The 10,722-nt window shown below is 30.6% G+C and overlaps 1 protein-coding gene across 1 annotated transcript; it reads right to left on the bottom strand.

Moving 5' to 3' along the window:
* Nucleotides 1–5,453: 5,453 nt before the first annotated feature.
* Nucleotides 5,454–9,980, bottom strand: LOC137926353 (uncharacterized). Its single transcript, XM_068769960.1, has 5 exons — nucleotides 9,810–9,980; nucleotides 9,104–9,166; nucleotides 8,504–8,593; nucleotides 7,038–7,140; nucleotides 5,454–5,575 (listed from the first exon to the last, which is right to left on the bottom strand). The coding sequence occupies exons 1-5, from the start codon at nucleotides 9,904–9,906 to the stop codon at nucleotides 5,530–5,532; spliced, it is 399 nt and encodes a 132-aa protein (XP_068626061.1). The 5' UTR covers nucleotides 9,907–9,980; the 3' UTR covers nucleotides 5,454–5,529.
* Between the last annotated feature and the right edge of the window lie 742 nt (nucleotides 9,981–10,722).

Here is a 10,722-nt window from a genome sequence, read left to right as displayed (position 1 = left end):
ATATATAATGTGATAGTTTAAGTGATGAAAATTCTGATATATAGAAAATAATAAGACCTAAAATGAAGTGACTGAGGATGGGATAGAAGGTGATGGTAAAAAGAAATAAAGAAAATGAATAAAATGTGATACTATAAATGTAAAAGAATGAAAGATAATAAAAAAGATTGTAAATAAAAAAGGAAAATGAAAAATTATTTCACCCATAAATCCCTGTTCCCAACTAAATAGGGGTGTAACGAGATATCCCCAAAAACGGGGACCACAAAAGGATATAACTATAAATGTACGTATACAATTTTGAATAGAGTACTATTATTAAACGAACTATTCGATCGACTGTATTCTTTGTAATACATAATGCCCGGTGCAAAGCGGATTTGTACGAGGCACTATGATCAATGCGGCAGTCGGAATAAATATCCATCTATTAGCTGGCATGCACGTGTAAGACTCGAGCATTACGTATGCGAATACACTGGCTTGTAAAAATAATGGAACGCCTACAAATAACTTTAAAAGTTTTTTTTTTTTTTAATAAAACTGATTCGTTAAAAATGTTGACGGTTATTTTATATATACTTTCATTTTAAATACACGAATAGATTATCATTACAGAGTAATTAGTTATAGACTTATAAGCTTTAGAGGAAGCATTCACCATTTATAGTCCCTTTGCATTCAATTAATAAATGATACACCCTATCCATATACCAATAGTATTAGAATTAATAATTAATATGGTAATGGTATAGTAAAAAATCCTTTTCAAAAACTCAGATTATTGCATATTAAAATAATAATTATTGACTATCTGTTCCTGTAAATTTCTTATTGCCAAAAGCTATTAGCCATTCGAATTCTAAAAGAAAAAACAATGTAACATATTTCAGAGTAATCACTTATGTATAATTGGGAGTAGATATAAAAGCTTTTAGCCCTTTACATCTATAATCAATCATCGATTATATTTTAAAATAAAAAGAGCTATGAATGTATATGCCGCTCTTATAGCACAGAGCACATATGGTTTTGTGAGCCAAATCCAGTAACCATTAAATATGTATTTTTGGTGACGGAGTTTCACGACCAAAATTCACGAAACTACATGAGAGCAGTTCTACCTTTGATACCTTTGATGTGCTCGTCGCACCGATGTCAATTTGTATTTAGAACTACATACATATAGTTTTATAACGTTTGTGATTATTTTTGTATATATATACAGTGTATACCGGTATTAGTAGCCCATAAATATTAACTGTATTTATTCAATCTGTACCTCACACAAGTGAATAATATTTTTATGAGACAATAAATTTGTTCAACCTTATCTATAATTATCAGTTGTACGTGCCCCTAGGTATCCCGTAATCTAGCGATTCAACGTTCTATGGTAGATTTGGTGCCATTAGCTAACTTATAGGCTCTTACCTATTAATCAGCTAATGGCAGTTACCACGAAAGCTTTATATCACAAAATCAAGTTAAGTCGATTTTATTTCCCGAATTTTCCGATATTTCTAAATGTAAAATCGACCATAAATGAAGCAGAGTAGTATAGAAAGGGTTTTCTATCGAATACTCTGCTTCAATTATGGTCGAGTTATTCCTACATTTGCCATAGTAAAATACCACGTATAGCATTCAATTCAGAAAAAAACCTGCGCTCAAATCGAAAATAATATTTCACTTTATATTTCGCATCTTTTACATTTTATTTTTCTGTATATTACTTTTAATAAACAAACAATTTATGTTTATTATGTTACTCTTGTCATAATGTATTATAACATTAGCTCTTTAAAAACAAATTATGGTGATGTATTTTTGTGTGATCAGTAATTTTTGCATTTTAGTGTGTACAACTTCGTTGTTACTACTTCTAACCGCAGCGTACATATTTCTAAATATCAGATATAGTAAATAATTTTTGAAAAATTATTATCAATGATATGTTTTTTATTTGTTGTTATGTTTTGTTATATGTTTTTATATATCAATAACTTTTGAACAGTATATATAGACATGTATGCTTATTGCTTAGATAACGGATACGAATAACGTCTATAAAAATAATTAAATATGAAAAAATTAAAGCTATGGAAATAGAACACAAACATTTTTAATGAATATATTTGTGACGAGCATTCTAAGCATAACTAGGCACTATCTAGTCTCTTAACTCAGACAACAAAAAGACCTCTTATGTACTCACTGCCTTGCGCCACAAATGAATGTTTGAGTATTTTGGATATATTGCCCGAAAGACGAGCGACATCCTCGAGAAGCTTATTGTCGACAAAGTAGAGAGAAAAAGTGCACTTAAACGCAGTCCAAAACGGTAGCCCGATTAAATTCGCACCATATTTGAAACTACTGTTTACGATGCTCTACGGGTAGCCAATAACAGGGATCATGCCTCGGTATAAGAATTAAGCACGAAGCAAGGAGGAGATGAAAGGAGGAAACTATTGTGAACAAGACACACTAAATTTCTATTAGATTTTCGATCACGGAATATCACTCCATTTTATTATTAAAATAAATAATCATTTTATTATTCATTTACTTCTTATAGCCTATACAGTATAATGATATTTCCTTTCTGTTTTTGAATCATCGTCATTCTATCGTTTCATCATCATCATCATCAATACCACAGGACGTCCACTGCTAGATATTGACCTCAGCCATATATTTCCAACAGGACCTGTAGGATATGGCCTGCATCCAGCATCTATCGACAACCTTCATAAAATGTGTCTGTCTATAGCGGGATGTCCCCGGTTTTCTAGCTTAAGAAAAATAGGCCGATTAAAAATTGTTCATTTGAGATTAGATGTTGGGGCGAATGTTACAAATTAGACGAAATGCGCGTGAAAAAATATGCATAACGCAAAATTTTTTAAAGAATATTATAAACGGGGAAAAGTTTTCAAAAAGGTCCTAAGACGTGAGAGATTTTTAAAAAATTAAGGATAAAAGTAGTTTTTAATTTATTTAATTCGTTACAATAATATTTATTAACGTAGCGTATAAAAAACTCGATTTTTACAGTTTTGATAGGTGTATGTAGGTATAAAATACAAAATTAATAATTTATTTACATTTTTTAATACGAGTATATTAATGTAGACATATAGAAAACAAGTTTAACCTATACTAGAATTTTGAAGGAGGATCATGAGATAAAATTACGGAAGGAATATTACTGAATACTTTATAATTTTCATGCAGCATTATAGTATGAAAGATATCATCCATGTCGTAAAAACCTTAATTTCCACGAGAGTCGTACTTAAAATGTTTTGTCAAGGCCTTACGTGCTCACGCTGTATTATGCGGGCATATTCTTCGCAAGTTTGAATATTATTTAGCAGTCTTTTGTACCTTTGTGAGCACAGAGTCTGTGGATTAAGAAGACAATGGTTTCTTCATTATCTTTTTCAGCATTTCTCTTATCATTATTTGTTTAATCTGCATGCATCTGTTTGTGGGATTGAACAACAGATTATTTTAATTACATTATACAAAAATTAAAGTCGTGAATTCTATTTACTCCATATTATCTTTCTATAAATATTATTAACATGTAAATCACTAAGCAAGAGAGTTCAAAGAGAGTTCAAGATTAATAGTTGACGAATTGATTATAATATTATAATTGAGAAATCAAAAAAACGTATTACAATTTAAAACATAACCGAACAGTGAAATTTCAACGGTTCAGCAAGTGAATTCAGTAATGGTTATTATTTTAGAGACGGATATTTTCTTAAAATTCGCTAGAAAAGCTTATAAGCGCAAACTCCAGTTTTCAAATATCGTGACTCCGAGAAAAGCAATATTTAACACTTCTTCATCAGTGTCATGAAAAATATTATACTTACTTGACTATGACGTTTTATACGTATGTAACTTTCTTCTGACATACTAAATCCTTATGTCACTCAAATTTAATAAGCATAATAGGAATATAGTTGGGAGAATCATTGACAAAGCACAGGTTATTAATATTGATGTCGACCTTTGCTACTCAAAGCCATTATTCTCCATGGTTTAAAAAAAACAACATTGATTGGGCAGAATTATTAAGTAATGTATTGAATGTTGTGCCCAGGACTGTAATTGGTTGGAAAACGCGCGCCTATCTGCTTTTTGCTACTACAACTTCATGCGGGTACAAATGCGGGTGAACATACACCCTCATAGATTTTTAAATAATTGTACTAATAACTTTATTAACTTATATTCGCACCAGATAATACCTAATTTAAGAATTTAATTATTAATGATGCAATAATGTATCGAAACACGCAATGCAAATGTTTTATTGGTTGTAAATTTTTCTGTACCTATATATTACATCATTAGATGTTTCAAGTAATCCGTAAAAACATTGCAGAGTATACGATATTACTTTAATCACAACTTAATCTTATTAATTTAACAAAGGAGTTTTTGTAATACTTGATTTTTTTCATAATAAAATTAAAAATCCGACGTCGGATTATAGTTAGCAGAGTTTTGTATCAAAGTTGCACGCAAGTTCACTGCCAATAAAGACGATCGCTTACTGTTCACCGTTGGTTTGCGTCCTTAGAAGATACAATCAGATAAAACTAAAAGATTTGTATATAAATTTAGTGTTTTGTGTTTAATTTTATTCCCCTTCGCATAGTACAGGATCAGCATGATTATATAATATGTAATTATTACAAAGTAGACATTAATGTTTCAAAAAAAATATAACATTTTCTTAAACCTGGACTACAACACAAAATTCTCCACAAAGATTCTTTTATTAAATGAAAATTATATACAAAGTAACAATTTCATTAATTTTGTAATGAATTACGCAAAATCAAATAAAGCTTATAGCAGCTGTTACTTTATGGATCTTTTTAGAGATGATTTATTGCGGTTAATTAAGAAAATCGAAGGGCCGACGTAGCAGCTTTCATTAATTGAATATATAAAGCTTTTCAAAGTGAAATTCGGTGAGTAAGCTTTTTTCTGCCTATCATACTCATCAAGTTTCTGTCGCTGATCTTAGAGAGAATTATGTTCATAGATTGATGTTACGTATGTTGAAAAGTAAACTTAACTTTGATAGCAGTTTTATCCAGTTTACTTAAACTATTTTTTTACGTTTTTTTATATTTGTAAATATAATAATTCGATATCTAAAACTTTGGACTTAAATTTCTCTGTGATATATTTGTCACTATGTAATATGTTCTTTATTAAACAATTTTTATCGAGGATTTCCGTTTACCGTTATTTGCAATGTAAATAAGTAATTAGGAGTGCGATTAAATTCTCTTTATTTTAGAATTATTACATGTAAGTTAATTGATAACAAGGGTTAATAGGCGAATTCTCTAAGATTACAACTTAAGCGAGAAATATATTTTTCTTCCGTATCCTAGTACTATTTCACTGCTGAAAGTGTCAAAGGACTTTTTTTTGAACAAAAAACAAAATGCATTACAGCCAGTCCAGAAGTAATTTATAACCATTTATTTATAACGATACATTGTCCATCTCTTCATTTGAATTGTTGTTTGCGCTGAAAAAAATGTTAGGATTTAATTATAAAATATATGATAATAATACTTGCTTTATTAATTTTCCTTTTCTACATACAATTAATTACTATCTACATACGTATAGTCTATACAACTAAAATTGATTTCCAAATATGTTTCTGAAAGCAATATCCGAAAATGATTCGTTCAACAAATTTGGAATTTTCATTTCATAATTTTTCGATGACTTACGTGAAGGATTTTATGTAAAGAAAAAAATGCAAAATTATATTACGATGTAATTTTGAAAGTAACGGAAAACACTTTCTTTGTTATTTTTCTTGGTTCCATACAAATAATTACTATCTACAAACGTATTTCTAGTCTATACAATTAAAATTGATTTACGAGTGTATATCTAAGAGCAATAGTCGAAAATGATTTGGTTGACAAATTTGGCATTTTATTTTTTTCATTTTAGTATGTGAAGGTATTTAATATAAAATAAATAGCTAAATTACAAGAAAATTAGTAAAACCAACACATATTGTACAATAATAATTAATTCAATAAATGAACTAGTCACTATGGAAGACGTTTAATATATTTATATTTTCGAATGGTCAATACCTGCTAACAGTACGAAGTTTGTTGAGGTAGCTAGCTAAAAATAAATTTTATCATTCAATTAAAACTAAGCTAAAACAAGCGTTTTATCGAATATCGAATTACGAACCGAGTCCGTTGATAAACAAGTTCGCTTGCCAGTGAAAACTGCGACTGATCATCCGATGGGGTACAGTCAAATTTTAACCAGGGACAGAAGACTGAGACTTGTGGTCATAGGTCGCGGGTTCGGGGCCCGTGATACGATCTTATATAACACACTTTGTGCATTTAGGAAATTATAATAAGATATAAAGATGCCTCTGTTCATAGTTAAGGTTTCAGGATATGGCAGCAGCGTCCTTTGCGTACTATAATACTACACTATCATCGCTAACACACCTGCCAGCCAGTTTGGTGATTGTGGTACATCCATTAGTATAAATATCTTTAGAAGCGGCCTATGTTTTGTTATGGACATGTAAGGTTTGAAGCTCCTACACGTCTTCAGTTATATATGGAGATTTCGTTATATTTTTTGTAACAGATCATCACTTTTATCCTATTGACTAATACAGAACCCGGCGGTTTGAGATAGCAAGAAGCATGTCGGATACCGTATAAGGGATGCTAGATAGTTATTCTTCGTGAATAACTTTTACCAAAGAAAATTGCTAATACTATACCTTTATTTATATATATCATAGAGTAGCTTATTATTTATCGCAAATCCACTTTTAATAATAATAAATATATCCCAAGAAAAGTTCGATTTGCATTCCCTTAAGGTTTTATAACTATTCATATATTACATACCTTAGTTTTACCTATAGAAGAGCTCTGTTTGACAGATAGCGTAAACTCCATTAATAATTATTATAATAACGACATACTTACACTTGATATGGTTGTTTGCTTTGTAGCATGAGTGATAACACTGTCTTTGATACGCGCTTCTCTGGCGTCTCGATGGCGCGCAAGTCTTTTTTTAACATGTAATCTACAACAGGTATAAATAATGAATATATAAATTAGGACAAATATAACGTACTAATAGATATTTAATGACTTATAATTTATATGTCGTCATATTTAAACATTTGTTACAATGCATCTGTGACTTAACTTAGATTTCCTCCTGTTTCAGTGTCAGAATTCTTTAAGCAGTGTCACGTTAACATTAAAAAAGGACTGCCAAACTTATTTGTCACATTTTTCAGCCACCAAAATTACTACAGCAAGGGCATCGTGTTACTACCTAAATCGTGACAAAAATTGTCAAACATCGCCTTTTTTATTCGAAGATTTTTAGTTGAAGGTAAATAAATTGAACAAAAAAAGTACTTGTATCAAGTTTTTGTAAAAAATGCGGAGGAAATTTTTACCCAACCATATCCAATACTCTTAATTATATATATTTTTTATAATTTCTAAGCAGGTTATGAAAAATTATGTTAGAATTAGTAGTTTCATAAATTAATTTTTTTTAATTAATGTAAATGGAAATAGCGATCTTTGATCCATTAAATTAAAATGCAACTAGAGCGTACCGCCCTACTCGTTAAAGAAGGGAACCGGTGCATGAGCCGTTAGGTTTCTCAGCTGCGAGTAAACCTTCATCTATATGTGAATATTATGATGTTATAAATATATAGATTTTAAGTATTAGTATGCTTAACCCATGTACAAAATAGCATAGCAACAGCATTTACAATTGTGTTACCATTAATGTCTCTATATATATAGCTAATCTAAACAAATCATATCTAGTAAAGAATGAATAATTTAAAAATGGTGTTACCGAAACCGCTGTACCGCGCCATAAGCATGCGGCGAGGGAAGTGTCGATCGATCCACTCCGTAACTCCGGCGGCAGCCCTCGCTTCCCAACTCATCACTCCCTCCTATGGCGCGGTACAACGATTTCGGTAGCACAGTAGTTAAAAATATTTTATTATGAAAGTTCACATTTGTTTTCGTTATGACAAAGATACAACTTACATTTCTTAAAATTTAAATGGTTTATTAGTTAGTATTACAATGTTAATTCTATATTTATAGCAATAACTAGTAAAACTTTAATTGTATAAAAGAATAGTCAATTAAAAAAATTCTTACTTTACATTCATAACGCCAATAATGCAAAAATAAGTTTGTGAGAAATTGTATAGAAGTTTAAATTTGTGTTAAAATATGTTTAAATTATTAGGCAAGGTACATTGCAGTCATTAGTGAAAAGGAACTACCCAATCTTACATCCTTTAGTCGTCTGTAACTAGAAGGCTACATTAATATTTTTAAAATTATTTTAATTTATCTTTCAAATAAACTAAAGTTAAATAACAAAAATAACTTCGTCTTACTTTTAAATGCGTTCCCTGCCCATTCCCTATACTCCTGCTCGTTGCTAGGAATATGGCTCGAAAACAGTTGCACGGGGGTTCGATAGAAATCTGAAAGATGTAAAGCAAATGATTTAAAATCTTTATTTAGCTGTCCCCCGACTCCTTTTCATTGCGATGTTATAAGCTGTATTTTTTGGGTATAATTTCATAAAAACAATTCTCGGTTATTTTAACTAAAGCAATAAAAATTTAGCCTAGATTTTTATATATAACTGCTTAGTTAAAAATATGCATTCTTTAATAAATGTCCTCTTGCAAATAGAATTCCGTAAAATATGTTTTTTTCCTGACCTCTACTTGGAAAATGAAAAATATCTTCCAAATTTCAAGTAACTAAACACATATGTCTCATATGTCATAAAGTACATATGTCTCCAAAGATGCTGTGATGAATCATATGAATAACGGATACTTTTTTTTTATTAATTTTATTTGCAATAATTAATACAAGCGTAAATAGTTATTAAAGAATAACTGTCTAAAAAGGCACGTTACTTATATGGATATACTTTAAACATTTATTTATGAATCATAACCAATGTAAATAAAGCGACTTACAAATCATCTTTTCTGGCAATTGTTGCTCAGGCAAAATGTCTTCTGAACGGCCGCGTAGATAATCTTAAACAAAAATTTAGTTTATCTAAACAATTAAAATCAATAATCAAATACATACATAATTTCGACTACAAGACATCCACAGCTGGGCATAGACTTCCAATAGAAAAAGCGGCTTGTATCCATTCACGAACGCAACAAAATCTATACACTTTGTTAGTGGACATCCTGCGCTACGCTGACCGGTCCGTGGTCTTCACTTCAGACACTCAAGGTCCCATCGGCCATGTGTTCTGTTATATGGCAAAGCTATTGCTACTTCAATTTACCCATTTGCTGGACTCTATTGATTATTTTCAGTGATCTACGAATCTCCTCATTCTTGATTTGATCTCGAAAAATAAAGGCAAAAAAATTGAAAGAGAAACTTAAAAAGAGACATTAAATGTTTTAATTTTATTTTAAATCTAAAATATATTAAAAAACCCGTACATATCAACGCAGATGTACAATTAGCGATCTTGTCGCATTGCGCATCAAAAACTGTTATTAAAATGAACAAAATAAATATATTTCTTCAATCATTATATCTCCGCCTATATCTTTTAATATCCTAATTTAATTTACAATAAACAGTTAATAAGCGAGAAAATAAAAATATAGTATATAATGTTTAAGTAATTTCACAAGTACTGTTTATACTTACCTTTATAAAAATTAAAACCGTCCTTTCCCAAATCCGAACATCTCGATGAAGGTAAAACAAACAAGACAGTAAGAAATGAAAACCATAATTGCGGCATTTTCACGAAATCGCTATTAGATGTTATTGCTACATAAACAGATCTGGGTCTAAATGTTTTGTTTGTAGGCAAGTAAGAAAATGGACTGAAGGAGCGTAGAGGCAGCCGTATTTATATACCGATTTACCTACGACTTTTCAAATCCTCTATAGTTCTAATGTTGGTGTACCACTTTTATTTATAACAAGTTCGATTTTTAATTTTTCACTTGGATGAAGATTTTGACATTTTCATGCCGACTTGTGCGTCTAGTGGCTCACACCAAATAAGTATATCGGGGGACGTACTTCATTGGTAGTTCACAGTTGACTGATCTGTGAGAAGTTAGAAGTAAAGTCTTAACGTCGAAGTATTAACGCCAACGCTAAGTCCTTATCCAATATAGATGAAAATATATGAAATAAGTAGCCATGATACTGTAAAATATGCACGGATTATTGCAGTTCGCATACTTTCGAAGTTTTTGTAATAATTTAAATATATTTTTTACAGAATATTTGTGAATACTCATTAAAAACCTCAGAAGAACTATTTAAAAAGATTTTATAGTACTTTTATATATATATATATAGTGATAGAAATTGATGTGACGTGCAACCCAAAGCCGTTGGTGCTTCGGCACCAAACCAGATTCTCGAGTGGCAACTATGAGCCAGTAGACATGGCATGGGTTTGCCCCCCTTGATGGATCAATGACAAGTTAAGGTCGAAAGAATTTACTAGATAAAGGCATCGCAAGATCGGTCATCAAGGCTATCACAGGAGGAAGTTTATGCTTTGCAATAGGCGTCAATCGGCTGAAAAATAGAAGAGATG

The sequence above is a fragment of the Battus philenor genome, unplaced genomic scaffold (assembly GCF_028537555.1).
Source record: "Battus philenor isolate CCGP_79_NKW_IND1 unplaced genomic scaffold, ilBatPhil1.0.hap1 SCAF_10, whole genome shotgun sequence".
In the NCBI taxonomy this organism is placed as follows: Eukaryota; Metazoa; Arthropoda; class Insecta; order Lepidoptera; family Papilionidae; genus Battus; species Battus philenor.
This window is presented reverse-complemented; position numbering and strand designations above follow the sequence as displayed.

Excerpts from the sequence above, each read along its gene's own strand:
- LOC137926353 (XM_068769960.1), bottom strand. The coding sequence starts at position 9,906 with ATGCCGCAATTATGGTTTTCATTTCTTACTGTCTTGTTTGTTTTACCT. Across the intron at positions 9,167-9,809 it reads CGGTTTTAATTTTTATAAAG|ATTATCTACGCGGCCGTTCA; the intron begins GTAAGTATAAAC and ends TTTTTGTTTAAG. Across the intron at positions 7,141-8,503 it reads GGCAGGGAACGCATTTAAAA|ATTACATGTTAAAAAAAGAC; the intron begins GTAAGACGAAGT and ends TACCTGTTGTAG.